Source organism: Haliotis cracherodii, unplaced genomic scaffold (genome assembly GCF_022045235.1).
Source record: "Haliotis cracherodii isolate W230 unplaced genomic scaffold, xgHalCrac1.p SCAF_15, whole genome shotgun sequence".
Taxonomy (NCBI): Eukaryota; Metazoa; Mollusca; class Gastropoda; order Lepetellida; family Haliotidae; genus Haliotis; species Haliotis cracherodii.
This window is the reverse complement of record NW_027266270.1, coordinates 7,505,921-7,521,704: the sequence shown is the minus strand read 5'-3', so window position 1 is coordinate 7,521,704 and position 15,784 is coordinate 7,505,921. Positions and strand designations below refer to the sequence as shown.

The following is a 15,784-nucleotide window of genomic DNA, read 5'->3' as shown; positions in this document are numbered from 1 at the left end:
ACACATACACCCTGGTAAGACACACATATTTTAACGCACAGACCTTGTTAACGGGATGGGGTGGTCAGGCTCGCTCACATGGGTGCTGCATGTCATTGTACCCGACTTGCACGTATCGATGCGCATGATGTGAATCACTGGATTATCTGGTCCAGACTAGATTATTTACAAACTGCCATCATATAGCAACAAACACCTTGTTAATGCACACACCTTGTTAACACACCAATCTTGTTAACACACACACAGAGACCATTCCGAGCATCGATTACAAATCTTACAAATCTGTAGTCACATGACCTTATGCCCCTCTCCTCTTCTCTCTACATTCTTCTCTCTATTCTGTATATCCTCTTCTCTCTCTCCAGTCAGGCCCAGAGTCAGCTGCTGAAAGCCCACATGAGCCTGGCGGCGGAGAACGACGTTGTGTCGCAGACCGGCAACAAGTCCAGGGTCAAGTGCATCAACTCGGAACCTGAGGTGCCCAAGTGTGAGGTACTGCTCCTTCTCTGTGCTCCTTCTCTGTGCTGCATCAGTGAACTTGATGCATGATCCGCTGATGTAACCGGTGTTGTACATGATATTTCAATGACATTGGACTACAGTAGTGAGTGAGTTGTGTTTAACGCCGCTTTTAACTGTATTCCAGTTATATCGCGGCGTTTAAGCTTAATGTGGGAGGAAAGCCCGAAGTGATGCAGGTGTCAGACGTTTACCACTTAGGTTAAACCCACGAGCACGGGTATGGTGCTGACAAACCTAGAAACATAATGGGGGCGAACCGGGATTCGAACCCACAATCATAGGTTTCTGGCGTGCCCAAGGGACACAACTGTGCACAGCGAATCGCGGCGTCTTAGACGACTGGGCCACCCGTGCCCCCCGGACTACAGTAGATGGTTTCATTCCACAATACCTTCTTTGTTCAATCCTAGTTCGCCACAATTGTTTCTAGGACTGTCAGCAACAAACACTTGCTCATTGGTTCAAAACTGTGATAACACCTGCTATATCTGTATATATTTGGCTTCTCCATCCTCAAGATGCCACCCCGTGATATTTGTTTGTTTGTTTGTTTGTTTGTTTGTTTGTTTGTTTGTCTGTCTGTCTGTCTGTCTGTCTGTCTGTCTGTCTGTCTGTCTGTCTGTCTGTCTGTCTGTCTGTCTGTCTGTTTGTTTGTTTGTTGTTTAACAATATTCCAGCTATATGATGGCGGTTTGTAAATAATCGAGTCTGGACCTGACAATCCAGTGATTGATCTCATGAGCATCGATCTACGCAATTGGGATCAATGACATGCATCAACCAAGTCAGCGAGCCTGACCACCCGATCCCGTTAGTCGCTCTTACGACAAGCATAGTCGCCTTTTATGGCAAGCATGGGCTGCTGAAGACCTATTCTACTCTGGGATATAACTGAAATGCTGCTCACCATAATAATCATTGGTTTGACTGGGCCAGACTTGATTATTCAAAAAGTGCCATGATATTGGTGGAATATTTCTGAGTTTGCTGTGAGACAACGCACAACAAACAAATATGAATTCTTTTCGTAATAGGTTTTGGCCTGACAGCATTAGAAATTAACACTAGTCCTTGCCAAACTGCCCAATAGTTAAGGTATCATACGGACTAGTAGAAATTTGCCATTATTCAGGATTTTGCTATATATTTTATAAAGACTAGTGGACTAAAACAATTAGTTTCTATTGCTGCCTGACTTTTGTTTTGCAAATTGCTGATTATCCAGATTAATTTGCCTGTTTCAGGTGATTCAGGTTGCGATCGTCTGCGCGGGGTACAACTCAACACGTGATGTGGTCACACTTATAAAGAGTGTGTTGTTCTATCGCCGTAACCCACTTCACTTCCATTTCATCTCTGACAGAGTCGCAGAAATCATTCTCAGGAATTTATTCACCACTTGGAATGTTGCTGGAGGTGAGATCACCAGGCTTTATTTCCTCAGTAGCAGGCGGTCGGGTACCCTGATGGTTAAAGCGTTGGCTCGTCATGCCGAAGACCCGGGTTCGATTCCCGACATGGGTACAATGTGTGAAGCCCATTTCTGGTGTCCCCCGCCGTAATATTGCTGGAATATTGCTCACTCACTTATATTCAAAGTAACTGAAAACACAGTGTTTCAATTTATGATAAACCAATTGCTAAAGCGGCGTAAAACCGTACTCACTCACTTACTCACTCATCAGTAGCTGTTTTGAATTACTTTCAAATATGTGTCTTGCTGGTCCAGAAAAATTGAACACTTTTCTTCCCTTTTTCAGAATTAAGTTTATAATAATCAGGCCACTATAAGTTAATCATGAAATTTTCAACCAAATTTTAACAGAAATGTAATACTAGTGGATTTGTATTTTTTATATTTTTAAACAAACCTTTTCAAGGCATGTGATTCAAATGAATGCTTTAAGAGACTAGGCATTAGAGAATCTGAACACATAAGGGGAGCATGGGTGGCCCAATCGTCTAAGGCGCCGCGATTTGCTGTGCAGAGTTGCGTCCCTTGGGCACGCCAGAAACCTATGATTGTGGGTTCGAATCCCGGTTCGCCCCCATTATGTTTCTAGGTTTGTCAGCATCATGCCCGTGCTCGTGGGTTTCACCGAAGTGGTAAACGTCTGAGACCGGCATCACTTCGGGCTTTCCTCCCACATTAAGCTGACACGTCGTGATATAACTGGAATAATGTTAAAAGCGTCGTTAAACCCAACTCACTCACTCACTCACTCTAAACACATAAAGCAATGTTCTTCATCTTGGTAGGGTTTTTTTTGTAGTGAGGTGGGCGAAGATGAAATTATTTTTCCTTATGCACACCATTTTTTATTTGTATACAACATTGGAAGCATACTTATCTTGTCAATAACAGTAATTGATTAATTAACAGGAATTTGGACTTCACATCTATGACAGATTATTGTGGAAATTAATGTATTTCTGGACCCTGATTTGGAGAGTTGTACATTCATTGGAAATCATGTGGTTTGAATACAGTCAAACATCGTTGTGTCAAACTTACGGTTGTCTTGAAGTAACAGTTTGGTCCCGGCTAGGGCTTGAATGGGTAACTCAGGTACTCGGGTCGGATGAGACCTGAGTAGGACTCGGGTCCCCACAGGACTACCCGGACCCATGGTTAGTCACATGATGTATTGTGATATTGTTAGTCACGTGATATATCTAAAACAAGTCACTAATGTTCCCATTTCTTTCTAACAATGCACCCATTCCTTCAGACTTATATGTGTTTGAATTAAGGTAAAACTTCATGCAGTAAACTTCAGTGTATGCATGACCAGATCGTTTTACATGTGTATCAAATACATTTTGCCGGGGCTACGGTCAAGCTTTTCCAAATCGAACAGTTTCTACCTATCTCTAAATATCTACAACGGGTACCCGGGTAGGGTCGGGTAATAGGGTGGTGGGTACCCGGGTAGTAAATTTGGACTGGTTGTGTCGAACCTTGGATCTCTCGAAGTATTTTCGTAGGTCCCTTCAACTTCGACACAACACTGTTTACCTGTATTTTATGCAAACTAACTTGGACACTTTAAGTTTGGATTATACCTTATTCTATGTATTGAGGGGCGGTCAGGTAGCCTGGTGGTTAAACTCGTCACGATATGGCTGAAATATTGCCGATGTGATGTAAAGCATTAACTCACTCACTCACTCACCTGGTGGTTAAAGTGTTCGCTCGTCACGCTGAAGACCCGGGTTCGATTCCCGACATGGGTACAATGTGTGAAGCCCATTTCTGGTGTCCTCCGCCGTGATATTGCTGGAATATTGCTAAAAGCGGCGTAAAACCATACTGTATTGAAATTCATAAAGTCATTTGTAGCTGATATGCAAATAATTTACAAATAATTCAAAATCATCATCTGTAGACTGTCAGTTATAAGTTCATTTTGGCAAATATTCCAAAATGATTATTTTGTCAGAGAAAGCATTGCTAAATAATTGATGAACTAACACACTCGCTATGATTTGAAATTATTTTTATAATGTTTGAGTTTCTTTTCTAACTAAACATCTTCTTCTCTGCTTCCAGTTGAGGTCAGTTTCTACCCAGCAGATACTGTGAAGGTGAGATATTGACCATTTCTTCACTAGCCTTACCTTGCATAAGATACTCGTTTCTGAGTGCTTACAGCATTAGCCATGATTTCCAATGTCCCTCGCTGGCAGACGAGGTAAACATTTCACACTGGGGTATGCTGAATGAGTAGGAAAACCGTACAACTTTATTGATAACAACTTGATTCTTCCACCGTAATGAAGCTGGAGTGACAACAACCAAGTGATGAGAGGTCTGTATAGATATGTTGTGAGTCAGTAGATTAAAATTGACAACAGCAGGTAATAGGTAACAAGTAGCATACAGATAATTGGATTAAGCCAAATGTACTATAAGAATAAAAAATAGCACACTGGCGCTATACTCAATAAACCAGAAGTTGTTATTCATAAAGTTGTACGTTTTTCTTACTTATTTGCTAACTTCTAGAATGCCAACCAAACAGTTAAATGCTGAATATCTTATGCAGCTTAGCGACTGCCTCCGTGGTCTAGTGGTAGAGCATCTGCCTGGAGAGCGGAAGGTCCGGGGTTAGTTCCCCGACTGTGTCATACCAAAAGTCGTTAAAAGATGGTACTTGTTGTTACCCTGTCTGGATCTGTATTTAGGGGTTAAAACAAGGACTGGTCGGCTCGGAGTCAGTATACTGTGTCTGAGTGAGGTATTCATATTCTACGCCACGGAAGCTGGGCCTCTACGCCACAGAGGTAGGGCCACGCAGGTAGGGCCTTTACACCACAGAGGTAGGGCCTCTACACCCCAGAGGTAGGGCCTCTACGCCACGGAGGCGGGGCCTCTACGCCACGGAGGCGGGGCCTCTACGCCAGGGAGGCAGGGCCTCTACGCCACGGAGGCGGGGCCTCTACGCCACGGAGGCGGGGCCTCTGTGCCATGGAGGCAATACCTATGACAACTGTTGAATGTTTCAGCCGGACATATCGTGGATCCCCAACCGTCATTACTCCGGAGTGTATGGGCTGATGAAGTTGACGCTGCCTAAAACACTACCTGCTGACCTGGATAAGGTAGACTTCACATTGTATACGTTCTAGATGACTGACGGTATCATATCTCCATCCCATGTCTGGACCCACTCACTGCCTCCAGGGATTTATCTAAGATTTATACCTATGTGACTCTGGCAGGCAGTTTGGGGATTTTTTTATTTCAGTCAATGCAATAAAATATATATAACTAAGCATGAAAATATTTCACTCCTCATTGATCGCTATCAGTGCAATACAGGTTACCTCTTCAAGGCCATTAGTTATGAGGTGACTATGCTTGTTGTAGGAGGCGACTAATGGGATCGGGTGGTGAGGCTAGCTGACTTGGTTGATGCAGGTCATTGATCCCAACTGCGTGGATCAATGCTCATGATGTCAATCACTGGATTGTCTGGTCCAGACTGGATTATTTACAGACCGCCGTCATATGGCTGGAATATTGCTGAGTGGTGTTAAACACCAAACAAACAAGTTATTAGTTATGACATGATTTGAGAAATTCATAATTCCATTTTGGGAATTTTTTAGTTACATAAAAAATTTGCTGCAGACTTAGGGCTAACTATCAGCCTCTGAGCAAGTCTAGGTAAATCCATCAGCCTCTGAGCAAGTCTAGATAAATCCATCAGCCTCTGAGCAAGTCTAGATAAATCCCTGACCAATGTTTCATTGTTGAGGCCAATTTGATTGGCACGACACTATAAATAGCCTTCCAATCAAATTCAACCATGAGCAATAGAAAGTTTGTGGAGAAAGGAGGTGGTAAATAGCCCCAGGGTATTTATGATACTAGAATGGAGAAATAAGTCACTGGACAGATAGGGATATTACAGTGCTGATTCAATAAGACTTGTTTTGTTTGCGGAGTAAGCAATCTGATTAACATGCTTAACTTTTCTAGAGTTTCGTGAGGTGCTGCAATTTACTCTGGGGTAAAAGTTTGATAGTTTTTCTAGGATGAAAATAATAAAATCTTTATGATGTTCATATGAAACCAAAGTATGTCTTTGCATGGTCTGATTAAGTGGGCAGCTCTAACTGAGGGGAGCAGTACCATGTCGGGATAGCTGTTCTAGGGTGAAAATCTCCATCATGACTGTCTTCTGTTTTGTTTTCAGGTGCTTGTTTTAGACACTGATGTTACCTTTGCAACTGATATAGCAGAATTGTGGAAAATATTCCGTGTCTTAAAAGAAAAACAGGTAGGTTGATAACTTAGATTCACTGACAGTTCTTTTGTCTAACTTGTTCAGAATCTATGGTATTTACTATGGTGACTGTTTTGTACCTGCAATGACACACTCTGTATTTCACAGGCGATTGGTCTTGTAGAGAACCAGAGTGACTGGTACCTGGGGAAACTCTGGAAGAACCACAGACCCTGGCCGGCGCTGGTGAGTAATGTGTAGACACAAGTTCAAGGTCAGCTATAGGCTACAAGGCATCATAAGATCAGTTTTTTTTACAACCCGAACATGTCACTTCTAGAAATATCCTAATATGTCTTATGTACTCTAGGACGTGTTGGGTGTACTCTAGGATGTGTTGGGTGTACTCTAGGACGTGTTGGGTGTACTTTAGGATGTGTTGTGTGTACTCTAGGACATGTCGGATGTATTCTAGGACATGTTGGGTGTACTCTAGGACGTGTTGGGTGTACTCTAGGACGTGTTGGGTGTACTTTAGGATGTGTTGTGTGTATTCTAGGACATGTCGGATGTATTCTAGGACATGTTGGGTGTACTCTAGGACGTGTTGGGTGTACTCTAGGACGTGTTGGGTGTACTTTAGGATGTGTTGTGTGTATTCTAGGACATGTTGGGTGTACTCTAGGACATGTTAGGGGTACTCTAGGACGTGCTTGGTGTACTCTAGGACATGTGATAGTGAACTCTAGGAAATGTTGAATGTACTCTAGGACATGTTGAATGTATTCTAGGACATGTAGATTCCTGTTTCTATATTTCCAGGGTCGTGGATTTAACACTGGTGTGATACTCCTTGATTTAAAAATTTTAAAAGAACTAAACTGGATGCAGATGTGGAGACTCATTGCAGAGAAGGAGTTGATGAGCATGCTAGCGACTTCACTGGCAGATCAAGTGAGTACATACACAATACACACATTAAAGTCAGTACAAACACAAGAAACAGTACACACATTCAAGTCAGTACACACACTGTACACACACAAGAAGCAGTACACACATTAAAGACAGTACACACACACAAGAAACAGTATACACGTTACAGACAGTACACACACTACAGACAGTAGACACACTACAGACAGTAGACACACTACAGACAGTACACACACTACAGACAGTAGACACACTACAGACAGTACACACACTACAGACAGTACACACACTACAGACAGTACACACACTACAGACAGTACACACACTACAGACAGTAGACACACTACAGACAGTAGACACATTACAGACAGTACACACACTACAGACAGTAGACACACTACAGACAGTACACACACTACAGACGGTACACACACTACAGACAGTACACACACTACAGACAGTACACACACTACAGACAGTACACACACTACAGACAGTAGACACACTACAGACAGTAGACACACTACAGACAGTACACACACTACAGACGGTACACACACTACAGACGGTACACACACTTCAGACAGTACACACACTACAGACAGTACACACACTACAGACGGTACACACACTTCAGACGGTACACACACTACAGACAGTACACACACTTCAGACAGTACACACACTACAGACAGTACACACACTTCAGACAGTACACACTACAGACAGTACACGCACTACAGACAGTAGACACACTACAGACAGTAGACACTACAGACAGTACACACACTACAGACAGTACACACACTACAGACAGTACACACACTACAGACAGTAGACACACAGTACACACATAGTCGCAATGACACAGTCGTTACTGTTTTGTTGTTTTTTTGTTTTTTGTATATTTGTTGTTTAACGCCGCACTAGCAATATTCAAACTATATGACGGCGGTCTGTAAATAACCGAGTCTGGACCAGACAATCCAGTGATTGACATCATGAGCATCAATCCACGCAATTGGATAACGATGATGACATGCATCAACCAAGTCAGCATGCCTGAACACCCGATCCCGTTAGTCGCCTCTTACGACAAGCATAGTCGCCTTTTAGGGCAAGCATGGGTTGCTGAAGACCTATTCTACCCCAGATCTTCACGGGTCTCTTTGCTTGTATTCTACTTTCTCCAGTTAAGTTATATTGAAACACTAGTTCAGCAAGGTTGTACTATTAAGTATGGGAGGAGAGACCGACATGTACCATATTCGACGTAATAAGCGCCCAGGGCACTCTCAAAATTAGAAATAGGGGGCTTTTATTATAATATTATTTTGGTGAAAAATACAGAGTTAAAAGATAAATTTCGTGGTTTATGCTGACAGCCTGAAATGTTTATATACGACAGATATATTCATCCAGAATTTATTTGCCCATAATTAAGGGTGCACATAACACACAAGTGTGTATTATACGCGAATAAATAAGTCTTGTGTACATTGATCAATGGGAAGGGGTGCTAATTGGGTTTTTTCACCAGCAAATATATTAGCAAATATCGCCGTGGGAGCTTATTAGAGCAGGACGCTTATTGCGTCGAATATGGTATTACATTTAACTGTTGCATCCAGACAGTATTACATCCCTGTCCTATATGTTATGTGATGTCGGTGATGTTCCAGGACATCTTCAATGCGGTGCTGAAGCAGTACCCCTACATGGTCTACAAGTTGCCGTGTCAGTGGAACGTCCAGCTCAGTGAGAACACCCGCAGTGAGCAGTGCTACAGCGACGTGTCCGACCTCAAGGTACGTACACTCCACCCTCAGTAACCTGGAACTGCTATACGCAGGCTGAAATTGTGGTAACACTTACCAAGTAGTTATCAGGCCAAACAATGAATTTTACTCTTGAAAATCGATACATAGGTATGCCTGTCTTGTGTAGTATATATGTGATGCGTGTCTGAATCAGTAACCAAGTAGCCAAGCTGTGCTTTGTTAGAAACAGATTATGTTGTTTTTGTTTAACTCTACCCTCAGCAATATTGCAGCTAGATAACAGTGGCCAGTAAATTATCAAGTTTGGACCAGACAGTGATCGATATTATGAGCAGCAATCCACGTTGTCAGGGTACGATGACACATGATCAACCATGTCACCAAGCCAAACAACCCAATCCATTTGGTAGGGCTGGCAAAGAAGATCGAGTCAGAATTATCATCGATAGAAAGAAAATACGATTATCGATATTAAAATTGTGTCATCGATAATTATCTTACATAAACTATTGTGATAAAATAAAGTTTAGATTTACCAACACAGACATGTTGTTGTCAATAATGTTAATTGCTGAAGATGGAGAGTAACTGTTTCTGTTTTATCTTAAATGTCCACAAAGTAATCACTGAATCAATGTGCCACCACTCACCAGTGGAGTGACATACCGTATTCGAGGCAATAAGCGCCCCGCTCTAATAAGCGCCCCTGGCGAGATTTGCAAAGATATTGGCTATGTCCTCAGATCTTTGTTTAGCAATAGCGAGAAGTAGGATAAGAGATTGCGCTCTTATAAGCGCCCACGGCTAGTGAACAATCCCAATTAGCACCCCTTCCAATTGAAGTGTTATATGCACCCTTAATTATGGGCAATTAAATTCTGGAAAAATATATCTGTCGTACATCAACATTTCAGGCTGTCCTCATAAACCACAAAATTTGTCTTTCAACTCAGTTTTTTTTTCACTAAAATAATATTCTAATAAGAGCCCCCTATTTCTAATTTTGAGAGCAGCCTGTATGCTTATTACGTCGAATATGGTATGTTTATTTTTTTGGAGTTTTATTTTTTGTGTATTTACTCATAGTTACTTCTCCAATATTTATTGATAATTGATCGATATTTAGTTAACAATTATCAATGTCTATGATCTGTATCGATAGCCAGCCCTACCATTTGGTCGGCTCTTACAACCAGCATCAGTTGCTGGAGACCTCTTCAACTCGGGATGGAGATGAGGATGTGCATGGTGCTGTGTGTTGCAGATCATTCACTGGAACTCGCCCATGAAGCTGAAGGTCAAGAACAAGCATGTGGAGTTTTTCCGTAACATGTACCTGACGTTCCTGGAATATGATGGCAACCTGCTGCGGAGGGAGCTGTTTGGATGCGGAACACCGGGCTCAGCCAATCAGGTTCAAGAACAGGTCAGTGAGGTCAACACACATATAAAACATGTTCTAAGATGCTTCTCTGAAAGATCAAAGGTGCCGCAAGTACTGAATGAGTTGTGTCAAAATTCTCTAACGTCATGACACTGTAATCTGATCTGATGTAAACGTGGTAACATTGTACTATCATTCCTGTCAATCAAGATGGCGCATCCATATCATTATCAATCGGTGAAATACTTTTCTTAATTTGTCCTCGTTCTTTAACTATAACAGTTCAAACTATGCTTTATTCCACTACGCAAGTACACTTGGCTGTAGAGCAAACTTGGTTTCTTTATTGATGATTCATCAGTTGGAATTCTTTTGTCTGGCACCGAACACCTGAGTCTAATGTGTAGTTTTGTTTATTTCATTACTTGGGTATATGGTGTAGTGCTTTGTTCAAAATCCTGGGTCCACCCCTGAGCAATTATTGTACAAAGAGTTCAAATCCATTTTTCAATATGGCCGCCATGGCAGCCATTTTGGTTCAAAATGTAGTGAAATTTGGTATGTTACAATTATCACAAATTACCTGTGACAAATTCCTTACAAGTTTCCAACTGACTTTCAGTTGATATCGAATGAAGACGACGAGTGTTACGACTTCCGGCGTGAGCGTGTGCTGGTTCATCGCACCCACCTGTACTACTTGAACTACAACTACCAGTACATGGAGGACGACGTGACGCTGGTGGCTCAGCTCAGCATGGACCGCCTGCAGATGCTGGAGATGATCTGTAAACACTGGGAGGGACCCATCAGCATCGCTCTCTACATGTCGGACGCCGAGGCTCAGCAGTTCCTCCGCTACGCTCTGGGCTCCGAGACGCTCATGTCCCGCAAGAATGTCGGTTATCATGTGGTGTACAGAGACGGGGTGAGTCCTAGTTATATTGATCATGAGGACTTTTTCTTGTAGCTCACCTGAACTGGACTTTACATGAGCTTTTATTGTGGCATGATGTCCGTCATAACATTTTACTTTTCTGAATTCTCCTCTAAAAAGTGTAAGACCTTTGACTGAAACTGATTGTTTAATCCCATCAATGTCATCTGTGCCCATTACTCTGCCATTATCATCTGTATATTTAGTAATATTCAGAACTATTAAGTATGCATAATCCCAAGGTTTATCAGTCCTGGGATTTCTCGGTCATGCTTTTTTTCTTTTTCTTTTTTTTTTGAGGGGGGGTACCAGACATGAAAATCAGCATCCAATTTGAAACATGTGGATCCAAGTATTATGTATAATATGGTTGTGTTTTTAATTTTTGAAACAAAATTTAGCTATTGAATGTTATCTCTGATATTTGCAGTGCAAACTATTGCCATCCATTCTCAATTTTATGTGTGCAGAATGCAATAGAAGACCCATTGGTGACATTTTCATGTAAAATTTGCAAATATATCAGAAACATAGTGAGCTACAAACCTTGTGGCTCCAATCTATATACCGGTATTTAATATCGGAAGGCTGTGCTGTATTCTGGGTTATTATAAAGTTTTTGCAATGTTTAAGAGTTACTTCCCTTTCCTTTTTATCATTGAAGGTTGTGCTATTCTATGGAATAGGTTTTTGCTATTTAAAGCAATTTAAATAGTTACCTCACTTTCCATATAAATCTCCAAGCTCCTTCCCAGTGCGTGACACTTTTGTAACACTCTCAGTAACATCACTGCCACCAGTGTGGGCGCGGCCATTACAAGAATCTTGAAATTTGCCCTCTAACCCCATATGTAGTAACGTTTATACTTTTGTTCATGTCTTTGGGAATGCCATCATATTTCATTTTGAAAAGGTTTACGACTGACCATGTTTTCCAGATGAATTTACTTTGGTGTTTTAATAATCAGATTGGTTCGAGATTGTAGACTAACAGAAATTCAACCAACTTCTCCCTTACATTCTTACTATATCAATAACTCGATAGTTGTAATGAAACAGAAATTCAAATGGACAAACAAAGAAAGTAATTTAGCAGCGATAAGTGTATTCGGTGTCACGACAGTCGTCACTTGTTTGTAAACATAACGGTCATTCGGTTGCGAGTTCAACTCCAAGCATGGTTGGGGCCACATATCACAGTGGGGAGTTATGACTGGTGGCAGCGATAGTATAGACAGCTCCGCGAACGGGCTATCGCTGTGAGGAGCTTGATAAATCTATTTGAAGTTTATTACAGAAGGTTGTGTGTATTCTATAGACTGAGTCTGTGTTTTTCTCCAGCAATTCTACCCGGTGAACTACCTCCGTAACGTGGCCCTCCAGCAGGCCCCCACGCCATACGTGTTCCTGGCCGACATCGACTTCCTGCCCATGTATGGGCTGTACGAGTATCTGAAGAAAGCTGCCCCCATGATGGAGCTCTCCACACAGAAAAAGGTAAAAACATTCTCCTCCTAATTGATACACAAGCAGCATAGTGACCTGAACTTCTGTGGTTAACTCCATTCAGAGACTTTAGCATTTACCATGGATGTTTATTGTGTTTCCAGCAACCTTTGCTTGTCGTACAATTTTTTGTTTGTTTGTTTGTTTGTTTTTTCCATTTACCCGGTAAATAATCTCGTTTTGAAGCCGCTGCACTTCCTGGTGCGTAAGGGAAAATAGCTCAGAGCGGATTTCGGATACCACGTCATTTTTCTTGAAGATGTAGCAAGTCGTCAAATTTAATTCGAATAGTTTGTTGTTTAAGGGCGCACTCAGCAATATTCGAGCTATATGGCAGCGGTCTGTAAATAATTGAGTCTGGACAATCCAGTGATTGATATAAGCATCAATCCATGCAATTGGGATACGATGACATGCATCAACAAAGTCAGCTAGCCTGACCACCCGATCCTGTTAGTCGCCTTTTATGACAGGTATAGTCGCTGTTTAGGGCAAGCCGAGGTTGTTCAAGACCTATTCTTATGGATCAGGTGGTCAGGCTCTGTGACTTGGTTGATTGTAACTAAATGGATCAGGATATTGCTCATCATATCTGGTTTGTCTGGTCCATATTGTATTTTTACAAATAGCTGTTATATAGCTGAAATCTTGCCTTGTTCAGTGTTTACAAAACAAACAAGTCTATTTATCTTCCAGGCTTTAGTGGTGCCAGCATTTGAGACACAACGGTACCGACTGACATTCCCCAAATCTAAGGCAGAACTTTTGACCATGCTGGACATGGGGACTCTGTTTACGTTCAGGTTGGTATTTCCAGAAATATTTTGATGCCAAATGTTTGATTTTCAGCATCTGCTTCTTCCATTGTAGACTGACACTAAATCAATGAAAACATTTCTTTAAAAATTTTATTTTTTTTTCTACAACCTTTCCTCCTGCTTTTTTCATAGGAATCGAGATCGAACATCAATGTTCAGCTTGTAAGAGATGACCGCCTCTGTTGTAGAGTCATACCAAGACTATAAAAAATGGTACTTGTTGTTACCCTGTCTGGTGCTCGGCATTAAGGGGCTAAAACAATGACTGGAGGGCTCGGAGTCAGTGTACTGTGTCAGTGGGGTATTCATGTTAAACTGTGGCATGGTATCTCAGTGGACTAGCACTTTGAAATCGGCATTAATCCATACTAGTACAATCAGTCACACACGTGCATGCGCATCTCTATATAAGTTCAATCTTAGCAACCTTAAACCCCATTTCACCTCGTCTCAGCTTGTAAGATATACATACATATATACATGTATAACCCCTCCACACAGGCAATGTAGTTGCTCGAATTACTGGTCCAAGAACAAACCCCTCCGCTGTTGTTTTCAACTGTTCATATTATGCAGGTCTGCAGGTTTAATTGTCCGATCATGAGTCATCTTAAATTTACTCCCATACTTTAACATAGACTTAGACAGTCGTAGCGCTAAGATGATCGTAACTCTCATACTTTAACATAGCCTTAGACAGTCCTAGCGCTAAGATGATCGTAACTCTCATACTTTAACATAGCCTTAGACAGTCCTAGCGCTAAGATGATCGTAACTCTCATACTTTAACATAGACTTAGACAGTCATAGCACTACGGTGATCGTAACTCTCATACTTTAACATAGCCTTAGACAGTCGTGGCGCTAAGATGATCGTAACTCTCATGCTTTAACATAGACTTAGACAGTCATAGCACTAAGGTGATCGTAACTCTTATACTTTAACATAGCCTTAGACAGTCGTGGCGCTAAGATGATCGTAATTCTCATAATTTAACATAGACTTCCAGTCGTAGCGCTAAGATGATCGTAACTCTCATACTTTATCATAGACTCATGACTGTCATAGTGCTAAGATGATCGTTACTCCCATACTTTAACATAGACTTACGACAGTCTTAGCGCTACAATCGTTTTGTGGCACAGGGCCCTGGAAAGTTGACTGATTCAGAGTAAAACTCACTTTGGTTGGTTTAACAGGTTCCATGTGTGGCCCCAGGGTCACGCCCCGACCAACTTTGCCAAGTGGAGGACGGCCACAACACCCTACACTGTGAGTGAATTATATTGTTAGTCTTGACATCTTTCTTATGGATTCCGGGTTAAAATTTGTCCCCAGTTACCTATGCTGGTCATAAGATGCGACTAATGGGATCGGGTGGTCAGGTTTCCGTGACTTTGTTGATGCATGTCATCATATCCCAATTGCGTGGATCAATGCTTGTCAGTCAATACATTGTCTTGTATATTTACCAACCGCCATCATGTAGTTGGAATAATGCTTAGTGCTGCATTAAACAACAAACAAACAAACAAATATACAAATGTCTGATTACAAAATATTTTGGCTCCAATTTCCTTCCTATATATACACTGACTTCTTGGTAAGCCTGCTAGTTTGTTTGTTTGTTGGTTGTTTAATGCCTCAATCATCAAGATTCCAGCTATATGACGGCGGTCTGTAAATAATCAAGTCTGGACCAGACAATCCAGCGATTGACATCATGAGCATCGACCCACGCAATTGTGATATGATGCCATGCATCAACCAAGTCAGCGAGCCTGACCACCCGAACCCGTTAGTCGCCTCTTACAACAAGCATAGTTGCCTTCTACGGCAAGCATGTAAAAAACAAGGACAGCTCAGACACCTAGATGTCCAGATAGTTTCATACTGATAGCACTGATAATGACTGGGTGTTTTTTAATTGACAGAATAATAAGTTCCATTGCAAATTACAGTAAAGTAGAATTCATTTCTGTCCCTTTGAAATTTTGTTATGAGCTGTGGTGTAGAAATGATGATGAAAACAAAATTTTGTTTTATCAATCTTGAATAACATTTAACCAACCATTCAAAGTAATTTAGAAAAATAAGCTTCAGTGGTAAAACTTGGACTATTATGTATCATGTTTTTTGTGAACTCATAGAAGAATAATTA

The 15,784-nt window shown here is 41.5% G+C and overlaps 1 protein-coding gene across 2 annotated transcripts in view; it reads left to right on the top strand.

Moving 5' to 3' along the window:
• The window catches only part of LOC139462218 (xylosyl- and glucuronyltransferase LARGE1-like), a 472,136-nt gene that overhangs the window by 447,383 nt on the left and 8,969 nt on the right, over positions 1–15,784 (top strand). For both annotated transcript variants that reach the window (XM_071243812.1, XM_071243811.1), the window contains 13 exons: positions 369–495; positions 1,770–1,941; positions 4,079–4,113; positions 5,035–5,130; positions 6,231–6,314; positions 6,429–6,506; positions 7,083–7,214; positions 8,879–9,004; positions 10,242–10,403; positions 10,984–11,289; positions 12,640–12,795; positions 13,501–13,607; positions 14,823–14,895. In XM_071243812.1, coding sequence (XP_071099913.1) covers positions 369–495; positions 1,770–1,941; positions 4,079–4,113; positions 5,035–5,130; positions 6,231–6,314; positions 6,429–6,506; positions 7,083–7,214; positions 8,879–9,004; positions 10,242–10,403; positions 10,984–11,289; positions 12,640–12,795; positions 13,501–13,607; positions 14,823–14,895 — 1,654 coding nt within the window. The remainder of the gene's footprint in view (positions 1–368; positions 496–1,769; positions 1,942–4,078; positions 4,114–5,034; positions 5,131–6,230; positions 6,315–6,428; positions 6,507–7,082; positions 7,215–8,878; positions 9,005–10,241; positions 10,404–10,983; positions 11,290–12,639; positions 12,796–13,500; positions 13,608–14,822; positions 14,896–15,784) is intronic.